The 20,448-nt window shown below is 37.8% G+C and overlaps 1 protein-coding gene across 1 annotated transcript in view; it reads right to left on the bottom strand.

The window, feature by feature from the left end:
• The window catches only part of COL24A1 (collagen type XXIV alpha 1 chain), a 200,445-nt gene that overhangs the window by 9,261 nt on the left and 170,736 nt on the right, over positions 1 to 20,448 (bottom strand). The window contains exons 43-57 of the mRNA XM_067538541.1: positions 20,151 to 20,204; positions 19,122 to 19,175; positions 18,951 to 19,004; positions 15,714 to 15,767; positions 13,755 to 13,862; positions 10,717 to 10,824; positions 9,344 to 9,451; positions 9,198 to 9,251; positions 8,739 to 8,801; positions 7,511 to 7,564; positions 5,972 to 6,007; positions 2,981 to 3,016; positions 2,857 to 2,883; positions 1,659 to 1,724; positions 662 to 830 (exon numbers count right to left, since the gene is read on the bottom strand). Of these exons, the coding sequence (XP_067394642.1) occupies positions 662 to 830; positions 1,659 to 1,724; positions 2,857 to 2,883; positions 2,981 to 3,016; positions 5,972 to 6,007; positions 7,511 to 7,564; positions 8,739 to 8,801; positions 9,198 to 9,251; positions 9,344 to 9,451; positions 10,717 to 10,824; positions 13,755 to 13,862; positions 15,714 to 15,767; positions 18,951 to 19,004; positions 19,122 to 19,175; positions 20,151 to 20,204 (1,045 nt within the window). The remainder of the gene's footprint in view (positions 1 to 661; positions 831 to 1,658; positions 1,725 to 2,856; positions 2,884 to 2,980; positions 3,017 to 5,971; positions 6,008 to 7,510; positions 7,565 to 8,738; positions 8,802 to 9,197; positions 9,252 to 9,343; positions 9,452 to 10,716; positions 10,825 to 13,754; positions 13,863 to 15,713; positions 15,768 to 18,950; positions 19,005 to 19,121; positions 19,176 to 20,150; positions 20,205 to 20,448) is intronic.

Below are 20,448 nucleotides of genomic sequence, written 5' to 3'. Positions count from 1 at the left end.
ATGAGCAGTGGGAGGGACATCCTGCCCAAGTACGTATTTAGGGTCTCAGATGGGATCATACTCAGATGGTTAGTCCATCCCACCATTTGCACCACTGCAGCTACACTGATACTTTTAGAGCGCTAACTCGATTAAAGCTAGTATGAGTATGTCTACTTGAACCATAAATTACACCCTCCGGTTTCAGTATAGGCAAACCCACAATGTCAAATAAAAAAGGCAAACTTAGAAGTCTGGGCAGTAAGTCTCTAAGCCTGATTTTCACCAATGTACATCAATTGACTTCAGCTGAGTTTCCCCTGGTTTACACCAGCCTCATAAGAGCTCTGTATTGAGAAAGTGCAGGTTAGAGATCATTTTAAAGATCTTGCTACTCACAAGAAATTCAGCACTGAGTATTGGCAGGTTGGAATAGCTTAAAAAAAACAGCAATTACTTTTTCACCATCCACAGAGAGCAGAGGCTGCTTTAGGGTTAAAATGAGAAGTCAGACAATTTTGGATAGGTGTGTGGTACTCGGTATAATATGGAATTAAAAAGTTAAAATTGATATCGTTATTAAAATGCCACCCATTATGATTTTGCTCTAGAAATTAACAGTTGGAAACAAGATATTCTAAAGCCTGATGACATTTATGATTTGATGAAAGTAGACACTTACCATCTGACACTTTACGTTCACAGTTAAGCAAATCCCTGCAGATGCGTGCTGGGTTATCCCGAGTGCCAAGGGGGTTCTTGATACTGTGCAGTAAATTGCTAAGGTAGTGTAGCGTTTTGAATATCTCTGCACTGTGATCTAGTAAAGTTACTTCAGTATTCTGGTAGCTCTGCCAAGCCGCCGTTAGCAATAATGTTATCACAAAGAAACACCATAGCAGCCGTGCATGCAATTAAATTAAATGCCCATTGGAGATCACAAACAGAAATGAAAGGTGTTTATAATGCATGCAGCCGGCCATGTATGAGATAATAGAAATGATTTATTCAAATTAAAAATAATTAGTACATTTTATTAAAATTATTGGAGCAAAGGAGTTACGGTCATGTTAAAATCATGCAAAACATGGTTATAATACATTGAAATGGACATTTGAATGCACAAAAAAGAAAAAACAAGAAAGAAATTAGTGCATTTTATAAGCTTTACCTTACACTGTCAGATTTTGAACAACAAAGTTTTTAGTCTTAGGTTCCAATTCTGAAGACATGTAAAATGTGCTTAAATTTACAAGTGAGTAGTTTCACTGCCTGCGTATAGTTCCATTGACTGCAATGACACTATTCACATGCATAAAGTTAAGCATGTGAAAGTGATTGATGGATCAGGGCCTTAATGACAGTCTCATTTGTAGGCATATAGCTGAATGTATACACTTTACATTGTATAATGAATTAATACTTTTCATCACTGTTAATCATATTTAACAATAGAAATACTGTGGCTTTTTAACTTGACTTAAGTTGCATCCTATATATCCAATTGTGTTCAATCATATTATACATGGATTAGTTTTTCTTCACAAAACAGTTTCTAGTTTTTCTCTGTGTTTTAAATAAAGCTTTTGTGAAGAAGCCATGTTTTGGCCTTAAAAAAAAACAACTCTTTATAACTTTTCTAATGTATGTGCCAATGTAAATAAAGCAAGATATATTACCTCCATCTGTAGTGCACCGTTAGATTCAATCAAGGCTTGAATAGCAGCATTGATATCCATTTGTTTCTGTATAAACCAAAACCACTTAAGATCAGCAATAAGATCAACAGAGAATAAAATTAGGGTTGTAAAAAATTAAGGTTGCTGCAGAAATATATTAGTTATATCTGATGAAGAATTTGAAAGTCTCTTGGTTCAAACATATTGCACATAAATGTGTACGTATTAAAAGGGACAAAAAAGCCTGCCCTTCCTCAAAACCTCTAAGGCCTCCTTTAGTTGAGTGCTCCTCACCCATTAAATTACATACTATGCGAATTCTTACTTTTAAAAGGAAAAATCCCAAATCAAAACTATTGGCTCTAAATCTGTCTGCCATCCATCTGATCTAATGCATCTACAGTTACAAAAATAGCATTTATATGTGGAGGAAAAGGTGTTATTTACTCCCCAGACAAGACACACAAAAAACAACTTAAGTCTCTAGTAATGCAAATACAACATAGGCCAGATTCCCTGTTCCCTTTGTCCTATTTTAGTGGTGAAAAGGGCTATATCTTGCCAGTTGAGAATTCCTTTGATGAGAGAGTGTCCTCAGCTGGCATACAACTAATTCAGCTGCCTCCAGGCTCCCTTAGTTCCCAAAGTAGGGGGAATGCCAGAGTGGGAGGGGGTGCAGCACCTGTCATGTCATGGCCTGACACAGGAAGGGGTTGCCTAATTTGATAAGAGCATAAATAATAGAAAAGGATTAGAACGCTAAATCCATCCTCCCAGTAAGTGCTGGATATAATCCCGTAGACGAAGATGGATACATTTGATGTAAACTGGAAGAGCATCTGGGGAGTGACATACCCATGGTGCATCCTACTTTCCTTCAGAATTTGTATATGCTGAATTACTACAAGTAAGCTTTTAAACTGGGGTGAAGTTTACCTAGGCCAAGCATGTGAATATGGGCATGTGCTTTGCCCCTGTAGGACTCTGCAACATGGTAGCACAACTAGAACAGAAGATGTCAGATAGGAGGTTTAGCATCTGTATCTGAGCTTAGATATTACAGTGCTAAATGCTAAAGAAAAAAACTTGAGTTTTACTTGAGATTATGGAGAAAGCAAAACCCTATGAAGTGGATCTCAACATTTTCACTTTCAACAATGAGGGAATGTGTTGTAGTTAGCACAGTTATGAAACTTACTCTTGGACCAGGTGCCCCAGGTGGGCCCTAGAAAACAGGAGAAAGCAGATATTAGGTACCTCAGGCTTCTTTAAATCATACATTCAAGGAGAACATAGATAAAAATAGCTCTTTATATACTTACTGGTGGACCTGGATGACCCTGTGGGCCCTGTGGGCCCTAGAAGAAAGGAAGATAAAATGCAATAGGGTTAAAGAAAATCCTTCTACATTGATTTTTTTTTAAATCAGCAAATGCCACAATGAAGTGTAGTCAGCTGTGATCTGCACAAAGATTTCTTGTTAGAGCTGTATACCATATGTCTCCATTTCTGACTGCACTGTATCATGCATTTGTAAAATGTGAGTGTTGTTCTTGTGAAAGGTGCCATGCTGACAGTGCTGGATACCAAAACCCTCTGTTTATCTGACACACTTGATATGAAGAGTACATTTATAAATAGCATACAGAGGGTTAATAAATGTTTAATAGCTCTTATAAGCACATCACACATGAGTAGTATGTGTTATGGGTAGCTATAAGCACATCAGCACAAAGTATTATAGATCATTATAAAGAATCTGTTGAACTATTGCACTCTAAATAATTGAACAACCATTTATTAAAATATATATTAATAATTTATTAGCCCATTGCAAGCTTCTCTCCTACTATTCGAAGCAACATGTCACCACTACACAGGAACTTCATTTAAGGGTGGAATTAAGTAGCGGGGAAAAGTGGGGAGCCAAGTACAGTCAGCAGGGGCCTTTCTCAGGGCATAATGTTTACAACACACAGAAGGTTAACACAAGTAGAAAAGGAAAGAGAAAAGTCTACACTTCGGGTGTAGACCTCACAAAAATCACACCCCTAACCAACGTTGTTATAACAGCAACAGTTTCTAGTGTAGACCTGGCCAAAACCCTCATCCTAGTAGTAAACCATTTAATCTGTTCCTTTCCATTCTCTAACCAGCACACCAAGAAGTAGTATGTCATCCAAGAGATTTCAAAAGAAACATCTACATAAGCATCACTGTGCAGAAAAACTATGAGCCTTATCCTGAATCCCAAACTCCCAACCAAGTCAATGGGATTTTGGGGTGCTTAGAGTATGCAGGTTTGTATTCCCATTCCAGTCCACATACATTTAAATAAAAGGATGACAGGTTAGATCATGTAAAAGAGACTCATTTGGGTAACTGAGACTTTTCAAAACTATCAATCTTTAGAAGCACATTGGTCACATTTCTTTAGCCCAGGTGATGTAAAATTAATGGAACAGAACACGTGATAGCCATGTGAGAGTGCATGTTATTTTTAATGAGAGTTGTTACCATGACCGTGATTCAACCTCCATGGCTCAAATCTGCATATTGCGAGTGCTGCTGTTCTATAAACAGTGATATAGTAATTATGGAGGGGACTTAAAACTGAGGACATTCCTTTATGTTTAGGCTAACCTTTGCTGACTTTTAACGAGAAGGCATTAAGGGCTGAGTCCGTTTGGATATTTAATTTTGTCAGTTTTTCAACCACCACATACTGTCACTGGGTCCTACGTAGCTGGTTTTACCCAGTGTATGCATATTCAAGACTATCACCTTCTGTGACGTTCCTGGACTGATGTGTAGCATTGTCACCCCAATTCCTCACTCCTGGGTCCCGACTTTGCTGTGTGAACCACCCACTCCTGGGTCAGCCCATGCCCAGTCTCCTGCAAGTAGTCAGTCCCTGACCTACTGAAAGAGCACCTCTAACCAACCCGTCATGGGATACACTCCCAGCAAACACCCCAGTCCCAGATGCAATCCCAGGAACTGCCGTCTTGCAGGGTTCAGTGCTATACACTGCACCCTGAAAGCTCATTTACATTTGTCCATCAATTTATCAAAGAAATTGATATGCACCAGCTCTGTCATTCTAAGTGAGGTCTCTGCACACACTCAATCCACATGCACTGTTTTAGATAAAACAAATACGTTTAATGACTACAGCAAAATTTTAAGTGAATATAAATCAGACTAATATAAATCAAGAGATTAATAATGTGTCAAGGAGCTGCTCACAGTTAACTAAAAGATAACTCACATCCTAAACTAAGATTAATATTTCCATAGCATTTCAGTCTAATGTATTTCCATAGCTTTTCTATAGCTTCCATATGATTTCCAGAGCTTTTCAGTCATGAGTGAAAAATTTCGATTTGGTAGAATTTTACACCAGTGAGCCATTAGAAATACAGATCCATTTATTGTCCTCAAAGAATGACCCTATAAATCTCAGCCACTTTTCGGTTAAGAGGAATAGATATAACTTCTGTCATTATTTTGGAATACCAATAATCCACTGAAGGGTATCTAGATCTGGGAGAAACCAAACCCACAACATCTGGAGGGCTATGTCCATGGGCAACATACTCATGCAATGGTGCTGGAACAATTTGTATAGTGGGGGTGCTGAGAGCCACTGAACCAAACTGTAAACCCTGTATATGATAGAAACCACTTCAAGCCGGGGGGGTGCAGCAGCACCCCCAGCATGCCTAGTTCCAGCACCTATGTACTCATGCAATTAGGAGGGGCACACATGAGTCAGCTGTTATACTAATGGAAAAGCAAGCATCACAGCCACTGAGTAGAATTGGCTGGGAATTTGCTGATAAAACATTTTTCTAATAAAAAAATGTCGATTAATTGAAACTGAAACTTTTGGGGGGCATTTTTGGAAAAATAGTTTGAAATCATCAGAACATCGTTTCAACATTTTTTTAAATGAAAAGTTCACATTTTTTATTCTAAACAACCTTTCATTCTGAAATTTAAGTTAATTTAGATAAGAAAAATGTTTTAAAAGGTCAAAATCAAAACAAAGTGAAATGTTTCAATTGGCCTGAACTGAATTTAGTTTTGGATTGTTGGCTCACAAAAAATTTAGAGATTTTGACTTTTCATCCTACTTCATGATGGGAAAATGTTTTAAAATCTCAAAATTTTTCCAAGGCCAGGAATAGAGTTTCCTGCCCACTGCTAGTTGAGAGAACTGTGGGAGCATGAGGCAGTACTACTGTCACAATACTCTCATGGCAAGACATAACCTAAAAAATAAATATACAAACATTGTTTTAACTTACAATTTCACCCCTGGAGCCCTTTTCTCCCCTGGGTCCCTGAAAGAAATAGAGACTGTTATTCTAGAGTATTTTTTACAATTTTAGAACCTGAGCCCGCAAAAACATGTACATGAGTAGTTACTTTACTCACATCAACAGTCCTTTTAATATTAATTGACTCATTAATTGAAAATGGTTATTATTTTTCTATCAGTCAGTTTTGTCCTCTTTAACTATTTGCTTAGCTAAATCTTGCGTCATGCTTAAAACACCATCCTGGGCACTCAGTGCATAAACCATCATAATGCTGTGAATTAAACTATATACTATCTGTAAATAAGAAAATCCATTAAATTCCATGTCACATTCTGTGGATATTTCCACATCTGCTTTTACTGCTGTAATCAAAGATATGCATGATCATTATTAATTCCCAACTACAGGCAGATTATCCATCTCTTCTTCTCCTATATTCTGTTCTTGCCAGTTTCTCCAAAAATGTTAATCTGGCAATTAATCTGATGTGCATAGAATTTTGCATCTTGATAGTTGAATACCCACCAATGTGTGAAAATGAGCCAGAGCTAAAACATTTTATTCATCATAATGACAGGTTGTCTGGCTCTGTATGAGGCACATAAAAATTTTTCATACCGGTACACAATTGTGGAGAAAAATTCTAGAGTAAGAGTCATCATCTTTCCTTTTGCTGGGGGAAAAAAATGAATGCAGTTACTCTGATGGTGAGGTCTTTTCCCCAGCAAGGGGCAAGAATACTCTAATTCTAGAACAGATTGTCTTTCCTCTTCTCTTTCTTCACTTCAATTACATACGTTAAAAATACTAAATACTTTTTACCATATATTAACATTATTTTGTTGCTCTTTAATTCAACTTCACAAAGATTATAGGTAAGATCCTCACTCCTGCTCCTACCCCTTTACGCCATGAGAGGGCCATATCTGGCCAGGAGAGGATTCTCCAGCACAGGAGCTGCTAAGAGAACCATAAGCATGCCTTCCAAAGACCCCTTGGCGAGCCCTGGCATAGACAGTGTGCTGGAGATGGAGCTAGGTGCCGGAAGAGTTAGGTGGAGGTAGGGCCACAGCACTGCAGAGATTCTAGGCCATGCTGTGGGCCGCAGGACAACCCAAGCAGGCTGCCTTAATTTACACAGGCTTCCAGGGCTATCTGGGTTCTGACAGGTCCTCTCCAGGATTGGGAGAATGCAAAAATGGATTAAAGCCACCACAGCACCTCCTGCCTGTAGGCTACATGTCCTGTGCTGAGCCTAGTAGAGGAGCAGCACAGAATCTCGCCCTGTTTATTGCGTTGTCAAGAAGAGAACGGATTCATTCCAATGACTCCTATCACCTTTTATTTGCTCTACTTATTTTAGAATCACATACACTAGGCTTGAGGATTTGGTGTAATATGAAAATAGTTTTGCTAGTTGCTGTTTAAGTTATAAAAATCTTCTATTAAGACATAAACACATGGATGAAAGGACGTACTAACAAATAACAAAATGTAAAGGGAAACCCAAGGACTTAAACTTACAGGTTTGCCTGTTGGGCCTATTATGCCTTCTTGACCAATGGGGCCAGTGTATCCCTGTAAACAAACAAAAGCATTTACTAGCTAATCATGATTTCAAAATGAAGAAAACCCCACAAAAAACATTGTGTGTCATGCCATAGCCTGTTTTAGATTGCTCAGTCTTCAAATTAACTGTATTTATATTTAAATAACACCATGCTATGCTTCCATGCATAATTATAGGCCTAAAACTTTGAACAGAGAGTAGTGAAGCAACACAGAGATGCCCTATATATTCAAAGTGCCATGTCAGTGCTGGCTTTCTGAATGACAAGCAACAGACAATAAACAAGAGAATTATTTTAATAATCATGTATTTTTTGTGTGTTTGGAGAGCCTCTATAAAGCTGTGGAAGTCAGAACACTAAAAACAATGGTAAATGAAGTCTTTTGTTTTGAGCTACCATCAGCCACATCCAGAGATATATTGCTACCCACAAGAAATCATATAAGACCACTAACAAATACTGCTAACAGAGGAATTTTCCTGTTTCATTCTGGTAAATGATAACGCTCCTTTTGGGCAAATAGTTCAGAACCATTGTTTGTCCTGTACACAGATGACCAGAAAGAGAAAACAGTTATAAAAATAAGTCTCTTAAGCTGGTTATCTCAGATGACAGCTAATAAACTCTCCCAGAAATGATGCCAGGGCACATATCACAAGACCTAAGACCATGTCATTGGCAGTCAGGAATAGAGCATTTTACAATGTGATGTGCAGAGCTGTGACCTGGCCATCTCCACTCCATCACCCCAGATTGCAAGATGGATGAATGTTCCCTCCCTCAGATACTGCTGTTGATAAATCCCAGCAGTGCCTCGAGATTTCAGGATGAGTAACATGAGAGAAAATTACAATGTGAAAAGCTGTTACAGTCAGACACAATCAGCTAATTCAGTTTAGTTACCCTTCAGTTAAAAGGGGGATCATTTCTAAAAATGTGACATTTTAATTAACTATTCCCAGAGGTCAATTTCCCCCTTCAGAGGCAGAGTTTGGCCTTTTCCAGCTGCTCAGAGGGGGGGTGTTTTACTAAACGTTCTGGTTTGCTATGAAGAAAAAGGGAGTTATTTGGCTCATTCAGTCTGATTACAGAGCTCTAAGTGAAAAGGCTACAGAAAATGAAGGTGCACCAACTAAATAGTATTGTGAAAACTATTATGTAGAATTAAATATAATACTCACAATTTGACCCATAGGACCTTTAGGACCCAGAATTCCAAATAAACCAATGTCCCCTTCAGGACCCTAACAATAAAATTAAAAGTTTAAATCACGCAAACATCTGATAGATTAATATCTAGAATCCAAAATCCAGATTAAAATCTACAATCCACTATCTCAGACAGAAACTACTGTATGTAAGCAGTTCCAGAAGGGTAGCCATGTTAGTCTGTATACAGCAAAAACAACGAGAGTCCTGTAGCACCTTAAAGACTAAGAAATTCCTACGGGCATAAGCTTTCATGGGCTGCAACCCACTTCATCAGATGCATGAAATGGAAATCACAGATAGGAGGTATATATATATACACAATGGTTCTGGATACATTTAAAACCAATTATTGTTAAAGCCAATTAAAAAATGACACCATCTTTCTTTGCAAATGGTTTAAACACTAATAAAAAATGATGAACACGTACTTTTGGACCTGGAAATCCTTGAAACCCCATCAACCCTTGATCTCCAAATTCTCCCTGTAATATTAGCAGGCGTGTTGGTTATTATTCCATGTTGCTAACTGAATTGTTAGAACACTTGTTTTGCGTCATCTGTGGTAGATACGTACAGTCTTCCCTTTCAATCCAGGATCTCCTGGTGGGCCTTGATCACCTTGTATCCCAGGAAGGCCTCTTTTACCTTGTTTTCCTGGATTACCCTGAAGTCCTTGCTCACCCTATGGAGAAGCAAATAATGGATCTTTCCTTATCATTGCAACAGAACAGTGATAAGATTAATTCCTCAATGAAAGTGTGTCAGAAAAGACTTATATAGCTAAACAGCTCTTCTATAGCAACAAGCTTTTTCACTACCTATTTCAAATAATTGTACAGTATTTCACTACTTTTTCTTTAGGAATATTTCCAGGTAATTATTCCTTTCACTTAAATACAAACATTGTTTGATTGTTGCTTGACTTGGGGACACAAAACATCACCCTGACAACTATGCCATTAAGTTGTATCCCTTTCCTCTCCCATTTTCTATTTCTTGACTGTCAGCTCTTCAGGACAGGAACTGTCCGATACTGGCCTAGCACAAAGGAGACCCAATCCTGATTGGGACGTTTGAGCACTCGCATAATACAAATAATTAGTAGTGACTAGAATAGTTAATTCCGAAGTATAGTCTGGAAAGATAACAGAAATCAGAACATTTCTTCATACTTTCTAAGTAAAACTGTTTTGTTTACTGTTTACCAGTAAAATAATGTGGGGAAAAATAGACATCAGAGTAAATCAAGCGTTCCACTCCAAATTCTGAAAAATGACTTCTGCTGTTTCCACTGTCTGCTTCCTATAGCACTGACTTCAGCTACTTCTAGTCAGTTTCACAGTAGTTGGTGAATCAGAACATGCTAATGGAATTGCCTGGAAAATGGAGCTATCTCAAATTGTTTTCTCCTTTTGAGATGCTGGGCTCAAGAAAAAAGGATCAGATCCCGTGAGATACTAAGCACCCTTGACTTCCACTGAAGTCCAGAGATGCCTGCCATCTTCCTAGACTGGGCCCTACATTTGAAAGTATTGCAATCAAATGTTAATGGATTGCTTCACAAGACAAATCATGCAGGACATACTCCAGTGAGACTCCCATGCAGTAAGGGGAAGTTTGCCTCAGACTGAAGGATTTGGCCCTAAAACTTGTATTAGTAAGAGGCCAGAGAGATTAATTTTGAATGGTTCTTGGTATTGGAAATAAAACGCTGATGGATGGGAACTGATGCTCCAAAGGCAGATTATTTTTTATAAAATGTGAGAAATGAGAAAAATTGTATCAACCCAATCTGCAGTCTTACGTTTCCAATGTGCTTTTGATATTAACGTTAGTGTTATTAAAAGGCATTTTGTCATCCCATGATCCATCAGCTAGTAGCATGAAGATTAAGGCATGTGAATAATACTGTATTTGACAAGCATAACAAAACACCGTTCATGGTACCTTTAGTCCTGGCGCTCCACTGACACCTGGCGTGCCTGGCAATCCCTTTGCTCCCCGAGATCCAGGATACCCTGCCAGCCCTGCTATTCCTGGGCTTCCGTTATTACCCTTAACAAGTAAAGAACAACTGATCACAGTCAGAACAGCCATTGGCAGCATTTCTGTTGCACATTAAAACAGGCACACATTTTAATGTTCAGCCAATGCTGTTTATATATTGTGTCTATATTTATATCACATCTCTGCATATGCACACACACAACTAAATGATAGTGTTCAGCTGTATAACACACTGAGATTACCCTAAAAATAAACTTGTTCTTAGTAACTCAAAACAACATTTTGTAATGAGATCTCATCTCCCAATATATACTCTGAGAATCATCTGTGCAGGCCCGGTTAAGGCTCTGAGAACTATGAGGTGAATCACAGTGAAATCAGTGGGACTCCCTGCTGGTACTGATGAACTCAGGCCTGGGGTCAGTTGCAGAACTATGGTCCGAGTCTGGAAATTGATGACCAGCAGATGATCTTCCATATAACTGTATATTTCAATATATTTGGTAACTGCGCTTTGCTGACATACCAGAGGCTGCGTTCACCTCTCCTATTCAAGGGCAATGTGGATCATACAAAATTGTTTATATTAGTGATGGAACCATCTATTTAGGGTAATCAGATGTCCTTATTTTACAGAGACAGTCCTGATATTTGTGACTTTGTCTTATATAGGCGCCTATTACCCCCCACCCCTTTTCCCGATTTTTCACCCTTGCTATCTGGTCATCCTACATCTATCTGAAACTAACCTCACAACTCAAGCTCTGGGGACACAAATAAAATGATCTGGTTCTGGATCTGACCCATACCTGTTTTTGCTTGATTGAAGTTTAAAAGGTTCAGGGTGAGGGCCCTAATCAGTGTTAGTAATAGAAAATGACTGGTTGGACTCATTCTTGGATGACAAATGTATGATCTTTGCGTATATATGTTGCTTTCTTTGTCATTAGGTCTGAGAATTCAAAAGATCACAAGCTTATAATAAGGAGCTCATTGAGGAAAGCAAGATGTCATACTCATTAATTGCAGATGTGCTGAAATGATTCTTCAGCCTTGAAACACTCATTTGTGTAGAAGGATCTCCACAGAATAAAATGGCAGTGCTTTTTCTCATAGTGTCTTTCAGAGACATTCAAATTCAACATGCTTATTTATAAATGCCAAACATATTAATACTATTAGCATTATTGTGTACACACTCAAAGGATTCATGTAAAAATAAATTTACCACATCAAGAAAGACCAGAACATTTGCTATTAAAATATATTGGTACACCAGACTGCAAAGGGTAACCATTTTTAATGAAAAAAAAAAAAAAAGTCCGCTGAGCATATAAAGTTAAGCCAAAAGAACATGCCTATGCCTTGTTTAAAAAAATGAATGGAAAGATGCCCTCCTCATCCATAATGAGTGTTTATTATGATGTCATTAGAAGCAAACACAGAATCTCTTTTTCTTTTGTAGTTCCATTCATCCTTTCTATTAATAGAGCAGGTTTCCAAATGTGGCTCCCACAGCCTTTCAATATGTTACTCTGGTTCCCAGTCTGAGGAACTGCTGTACTTTCATAACAAATGTTCTGCTCTCTCTATTTTATGTGGCTAACTTATTTTTAAAATATCTCTTATGTAGATACACAATGTCAATGTTATTGTTTAATGTGAAGTATTCAAAAGTAGTGGAAGAATGTTGAAATATTACTGAAAAAACTAAAATGAGTAAGAAAAAGTTATCCATTATGGTGTTCCCTCTAAATTCAACCGCAAAGAATTACAATAACTCGAAATAAACCCTGTAACTCCACCGTTAATATGATATGAAGCCTTTAACAGTTAGAGTAATATGCATTTGCCCCCTTGTGAGCAAGTTACTTAATTTGTTGGGGGGTTTTTCAGCCAAGTTTTTTCATAAATCAGTATTGATAGCAGCTCTTTGTTAAGTGTCTTTACTAAATAGTTACACCAAATTTAATCTAATTTATCTTCATAACAAATTATGGGTTAATCCCAGCCAATACTTACTACCAGGCATAGTGTTTACTACTATAATTAGCCTCATTGATTTCAATGAGGCCTAATTTTCTCTGGGGGGAGAATTTGCAACAGGTTTTCCGTCCTTCCTTTTGGAGAAGTGGTGACAGATAAACAATGTTCAGAGGGGCGGAAGGCTGCAGGAGTGGGGAAAGAATCTCACTGCCAGTACTGGACATGTGCACACACACACAATCCTTTGGGAGTTCCCCAGCAACTGTGGGCTACCTATGATGCCTCAATCTCTAGTGCAGTTGTAGAGGAACTCCCAATACTTTTCTAGCTGCTGTGGAAGAATACAGGATGATTATGCCATAACAACAATGCTTTGAAAAGCACTTTTCCTTAACCTTGCAGCCTCCCTCTGTTTATATGTAGGCATGTAGGGCGGAGACAGGTTGCCTTCAGCTTCTTTGATTTGGGAGCTGGTAACTCCTGCCCTGAAGTAGTTAAAAATACTGGGTTGTAGGAGACTATCCGCCCAGCATGACAAGAAAAAAGGCCCCAGGTTCTCATTGTGAGTGGGCAGATTATCATCCCACCTTATCTTTATTGACTTCAAGTGGGGGAACCCCAGAATTGGCCAGTGAGGGAGCACAGCATTAGCCCAGGTCTGTAACTCATTCATCACCTTGGCTGATGTTCAAGGTAACAGAACTGTGACCCCACCATAGTTTGGGGTGGGTCTGTGCTTTTATGTGAACCTTCTGCTCATCTTAGTTATTAGTTATGAAATATACAGAATAACAGTTCCACTGACATCACCTTTTCTGAAAATTTAACTACCTCCTAGATAGATTTCCAGAAGCAAAAATTAAAGAAAATACATAATTAATTTCACAAGATGCCAAAGGAATCTAGAATAAGTATTTCTGTTTGGATGCTTTAGCATTTGGAAGTTTCTTGAGGAGAAGAATATAGAAAAAGGTAATGTATATGTTACTCACAGGAAAGCCAGGCTTCCCAGGTAACCCAGGCTTTCCAGGATGCCCAGGAATGCCTTCTGGTCCAGGGTATCCAGAGGCACCTTTCTGCCCCTGTGGGCCCAGTTTTCCCTTGAAACAAATTTAAATAGAATATGAATCTATTGATATTCATGAACAGTGTCTATAGTCATGGAACAAAGATTTCAAAACAATAGTTCCTAGGCCCTATAATATAATATAATATAATATAATATAATATAACATAACATAATATAATATAATTAATAGTCTCAGTGACCTAGATCAACATTTTCAAAAGTGGCCAGATGGACAAACTGAGATGCCTTGGGGCTGGCCCCTGAGCTCCCCGTGACTTCAGCTAAAGTGGTGGCTGTTCTGCACATGAGGCCCAAGATATCTCAGGTTGGGTGTCCAACAGTCAAGGCTCCAGAAGTCAGAGGTCACTGCTGAAAATGTTTGGTGCTATTCTCTAATTGAGAAATTACATCATTGAAACATATCTGTATCAAAACCACATGAGAACTTCTCATTAAGCAGCACTTATCCTGCTAATCCTTGGTTAAGCTTTCATTGACTGCTATCATGTCATCTGCATCAAAGTAAGTTTTTCAACATGCTGATTTACCTTTAAAATGCAATTATGCTAGCAGAAGAGACTTTGAACTCATGTAACTATCTCCAAGTGAATGCATGCACCAGAAATACAAAATATCCCCTCCAACTAGATCACTATGCCTCATCCAAAAATGTGTTTTAAACAGCTATATAAATATGTAAAATATTTGTCATGTAAATCTTGGCTCTAATTTTTAGTGGTACAAGAAATTTGCCTCTAGTAATGAGCCTGAGATGGGCTTTGAAATTCCCCAGAAGGTTCCTCCCATTGTTCCTCTCTTCCCTGCTTCTCTTTCTTTTTTCCTGCCTTTCCTCATGTTCTCTTTGTTCTGCACTACTGGTACTTTTCTACATATGTATCTGTTCTGGACTCTAGAGGGTATAACTAAACTCCTATGATTGCTATATAACTTCACTTATGCAATAAAATACTGGCTCATCCACTCTGCACAGGATGTGCAGTTTGTTGACAGGCTTCTGTGAGGCAGCTGTACTTCTTATTTACCAGAAATGCTAGTATGTGAAGCTAGTAAAAGTTATTGACAGCATGTGCTTGTGTGGTGGTATTTATTAGTTGACTCAGAAATAGCCTTGTTGCAATGTATACTGGGTAATATTTATAAAACATCCACTGGTTCCCTCTTCTACTTGGCCCTTGTGGAGAATGGGAAGGATTAGTTCCTCTAAAAAGGAGTAAACTGCTTTTTAATAAAAGTGTATTTAATATCTGGGGTCTGATGGAGTGACAAAGGTGGGGAAAAATCAGAAACGGAGGCAGCCATATTTGTCATGGGCATATGGATGGAGAGTTCTGAAGGCAGTACCCAATCAAAAAAGGAGAATTTACAAGGGCCAATGAGTGTGTGTGTAGGGGGAGAACAAATGCAGTTAACTTCAGGGTGGTCCCTGTTAATGCGATAAGAACTGTATGGGCTGTGTAAACTCTACAGACAAAGAATGTAGTTATAACTTTGCAAATGGGAAGCAGCCGCAGGATATAATTCACTAATTGCACCTCATTCCAATGTGCTGATTAACAGAGAGAATTCCTTTTCAGTATCATTTAATATCATTTTGTGTTTCATCACAGTTTATGAGCCTGATTCTCATTTACCCTAAGAACACTTTACACTTCTGGCCAGCATAAAGAGACCTTAAAGTGGTCATAAATTATAGTTAGACCCATTCTGAGTCCCATTTAGATTGGCAAAATTATCTTAGGGTAAATGGGAATCAGGCTTTATGCTACCAAAGGCACTGAATAATTTTGATTTTTATATGCATCATCATTTGTATTTATCTGTTTTATAAACAGAACGTAGATGGTAGAATCTTGTTACTTACAGGAATTCCAGGTTTCCCAGCTTGACCAGTCATTCCTTTTTTTCCAGTGGGCCCCTAGATATTTTAAACATTTGTGAACTGATAAACTTGGTCAAACAAAAGACCTAAAAGAAGCCTAGATTTGTTTCTCACTGATGAGAGTCTTTTCATCACTTTGGATCACTAGGGCTTCAGATCAGGCCCTAAAAGATTGATATTTTCAAGGATCTGAACAAAGATTTCATAATGTGGTTGTCCACAATTTCCCCCGTTCTTTAATATACTGTACAATTTCAGGTCATTTCAACAATACTAGAGCTAATCAGGATATTCCAGATCTTTAGCTAACTCTGCACTATCAGACAATATCAGTGTAACAAAGTATATTTTTCTATAGCATTTTCATCTCTTCTTAAAAAGCAAAGCATACAAAATAAGAAATACAGGCACATTGTATATGCTGACACCTATATTGGAAAACAGAACTCTTGCCATAGTGAATATTCCCTTTTACCTGAACTCTAAACACAACATGAAAGATTAAATAAACAGTTAATTATTGCATACCCAATGTGGAGACATCTGTGGATTTAGCTAACTGACTGATATAGATATAGGATAACAAATATTTTCAAAAGCATCTAAGACCCATTGACTTTCAGTGGGTCTGAGGCACTTTTGAGAAGACCTCAAAGCACATATAAAACTTTAAAAAGCAATTATAAATCACAGGGATCACTTCATCCACCTCAGAAATACAGTCACCTTTGAGTGGAAGGCAGTAGCACAAAGCAACACCAGAGCATAGATTGTAGAAAAGACATTTTAATGTTTTCTGGTCTAAATTATTTTTAACACAATTTCTAGAAATAAAGACTAGTGAATTACCATACTATACTATATTAAAGCTATTTTCAACCTAATAAAGTTTAAACAAGCTAAAGACAAAGATAAATACAAAAAATACCATCCAACTAGTATAAATATCAGAAAATTAACAAAATACCGTTCCATTGTTTAATAACTTTTCTAATAAAACTATGGCACAAAAACTCCACCAATTAGAATTGGAATCTATACCTTTAAAGCATCCTGTTTGGCTTTCATTAACATTTCAGAGTTCATATAAAATAAAAAGAGTTAATTTAAAATAGTGGTTTATATACTGTGTGACTAGCCTTGTAAGATTTATATTCCATGTGACTAGCCTTGTTAGAATAGTAGCACTATTCACACCACAGGAGCTAAGGTTGTGTCAATGTTTCTATTATTAACCTGCTTTTTTATAAGACTTTAGGCTGTAAAATTTTGTTCCAGGCTGAATATTGGTTCCAAATTGGCATATGGAGATTTCTTGCTGGGGAATATTTTTTGACTCATATAATGGAAGTCTTCCACAAGGAGAGGAGGGTTGAGGGATGACTGTTTTCGTCCTACAGTGTGCATACGCTGTCAAAGTCAATATATCTGAGTGCATAGGAGAGGTTTTATGTTAGTACTGGTAGATGAGGCTTTCACGTGTGTTCATTTTGCAATATTACCCATTTCTAATGTGTCACAGATTATTACCTATCCACAGAAAATGGTTTATGGGCAGCAGGATTGTGCAGTGAGAGTGGGAGTTCTGAGACAAATAACTAATATTTATCCCATTTAAGTTGCAATGGGAATACATATTACAATTCATCTTTATCGCAATCCTTCTAAAACATTAAAAGCCAATAAAACTCACCCAATGGCAGAATTTAAAATACTTCAGGCAATTTGCAGCACACAATGAGGACAAAGTATTATTGGTAAAGGAAAGGATTTATATTTGATCTTTCAAGACTTGCTCTGTCATTAGTCTGCTGTTGTTTTGTAGTATACTCCATTCTTCCAGGCCTCAGCCTAAAGCTCAGCCATTCTGAATGCATATACAATATAGTCTGATTGGGCTTTTGTTACAGATTATTTCATCAGACAGATCAGTGCTGTGTAATTCTGGGTGTTTGGACTTCCATTTAGGACATAAAAGGACAATATTTTGAGAAGCAGCAGCACATTTTTAGAAGCTTTTCACCACTTCAGGGCAAAAATATTCATCTATCAAAGAGCACTTATTTGAAATCATAGGTTATTGAGAATTTTTGGTAATTTTCCATTTTATGCTATTCTTTTCCATAAGCTATGAAATGGAAACAGGATCATTTTAGTCTCAACACCAATATAACAACACCCTTCAATAATTTTCACGGTGCCACTGTCAATCATTTCCAGGAAACGTATCACATCTTTTTACCGTAAGCCTAATAGCTGGAAAAAGCAGTCTAAATATTTCAAAATTATATTTGACTGATTCTTATCAATGCTGATACAGCACATAGGTATCACATAGGAGCCAGATTGGGGTGGGCCCTTGTGTGGGTATGGAAGAGAGGAAACATGAAAGGAACTTGCTTATTTGTGACCTGTGTACAAGTTGTAGACCTTAGGCTTCCCTCAGAGCAATGACTGCTCCTGACTTGGGGGAGGGTGTGGTGAAGACATTTTCTCTACCTTGTAACCCCAAATCTAACTCACTCCACCTCAGCCTTTGGCATGTATGGTAAGGGATGTAGAAGTGGGCATACTCCTCAGAAGACATTGTGCTTTGGAGTGGTGAAACACTTCACTGCTCCATCTCAGAGTCGTGCCTTAAAGGAAGTGTTGAATCTTAGGTGAATATACATTAACAGTTTCTAAAATATTTGGAAATATAAATATATTATATTAAAATATAGCAAAAGGAGACATCCATTGAGTAATTAGGGCCAAACTGCAAAATCAGGTGGCATCTTGAATCTGGCCTCATTTGTAATCTAAATGTCTTTTATAGAGAAAGTTTATGAAGCACAGGGAATTCTTAGGAGAAATACAAATGAATGAAGTGTAACTAATTTGACGGGGACCCCGTTCAAGTCACACAAGTGGACAACTATCAACCTCTATATGGTTTTGGGTAGTAATCAGGTCCACTGGGTTTGTGTTTGTAAGGACTTAACAAGACTTAGAGTGTCAATAAATGGCAGGAAGTCCTCAGAGTTTATGTTAAAATAGAACATGAAGAAAATACTACAGTCATCTTTCAGCACAACAGCTGTAAATCACACTTTGTTCTTAAAAGGAGTCTTGTGATTTAAAAACTTCGCTTTGTCTTTTAAGGACAATAATGGTTGTTACAACCACAAACACAAAAGAATTGCAGTAAAGTGGAGTTTTCTTATTTTTTCTACCTACTTCTGATCCTCTCTCTCCTTTTGATCCTTGTTCTCCCAATTCACCTGGTTCACCCTTTAGAAAAGAACAAAACACAATCGCCCATTAAAGTAGGAGAGAAATAAATTATTTTTCAGTAACAAATACAGAAGTACAATACATATACTGCAGCTAACTGCCTGAAACACTTACCGGAGGCCCTTGTTGTCCAATTGCCCCTCTTAGACCTGGAAGTCCTATGTGACCCTGAAACAGAATACATAACATATCACTGCAGAGGTAACTCGGATGAGTTGATCATTTTCTTCTAAAGCCCAGTCCTGGGAGGAGCTGAGGGTAATGTCTACACTACAAAAAATAACCAGGGTAGCAAGTCTCAGAGCCTGGGTCAACTGACGTGGGCTCACACCATAGGGCTAAAAATAGCAGTGTAGATGTTTCTTCTCAGGCTGGAGCACGGGCTCTGAAACCTGACAAGAGGTATGGGTCTCAGAGCCCAGATTCCAGACTGAGTGGGAACATCTACACTTCTGTATTTAGCCCCATAGCTTGAGCCCCGCTAGCCCATGTCAGTTGATCTGAGCTCTGAGACTTGCTGCTACAGGTGATTTTTTGCACTGTGGACACCTGAGAATCCTCAATTCCACTGACTTAAATGGAATTCAGGATGCTCAGCACCTCATGGAAACAAGCCCTTAGAGAGTCTTTCTTCATACAAATCCCTACTCCACACTCACCACGGGAGGGAATTATACATTGTTTAAACATTTTTGCATTCTTGCAAGACTGGATCATATTTGGTTTACTGCTTTATTATATGTGTGATCCGTTTTGTGTGTATAATTTACATGATAAAATCTTTCTTTCAGGGACTATATCATTTTGTATTCCTGATGCCACAACAACACAAACAGTAGCAATTATAATGGGTGTTTGTTATAGTGAGGTTACAATGTATTTCTAGGAAGACGGCATAAAACATTGATTAGGATCAGAATTACAAAATAATAGTGTTTGCAATTCCCCAAAAATGTATTAGTTTATTTGATACAGTATAAATTTACACTAAGAACTAATCAATACAGATGAAGCATAAGATGCTAACTTGTATGAGTGTATGTGTGTGTGAGAGAAAGAACAGCAATCTTGTTTTGCTGTTTTACACTTAGCAGATATTTAACATGCCAAATTCAAATGAAAAACAAAGCAAGAGGTATTTACCTGGAACCCCTCATCGCCAGGTTCTCCTCTATCTCCATGTTCACCACTAGGACCCTAGAGAGACAACCAAAGAGCAGAGTTTAACGGTTGAATTGAAATATTGCTGCAGTAACAATAAATCTGGGCTTTTCCTTCAGAACAAACCAACCAGCCAGCTGTGAGGTTACAAAAAACATACATACTGTCAGATTAGAAAATCAGTTAAATCCCTGGAATAAAAATGAACTATTTCTAAAACAAAAAGATATTACAGTACGGCATGCAACATGGTCTACAATGTATTTATTGTAACTGAAGA

This window comes from Emydura macquarii, unplaced genomic scaffold (assembly GCF_026122565.2).
Source record: "Emydura macquarii macquarii isolate MOO-44397 ecotype Brisbane River unplaced genomic scaffold, CSIRO-AGI_Emac_v2 contig_480, whole genome shotgun sequence".
NCBI lineage: Eukaryota > Metazoa > Chordata > Testudines > Chelidae > Emydura > Emydura macquarii.
Note: the sequence above shows the minus strand (reverse complement) of the source record. Positions and strands in the feature narration are given on the sequence as shown.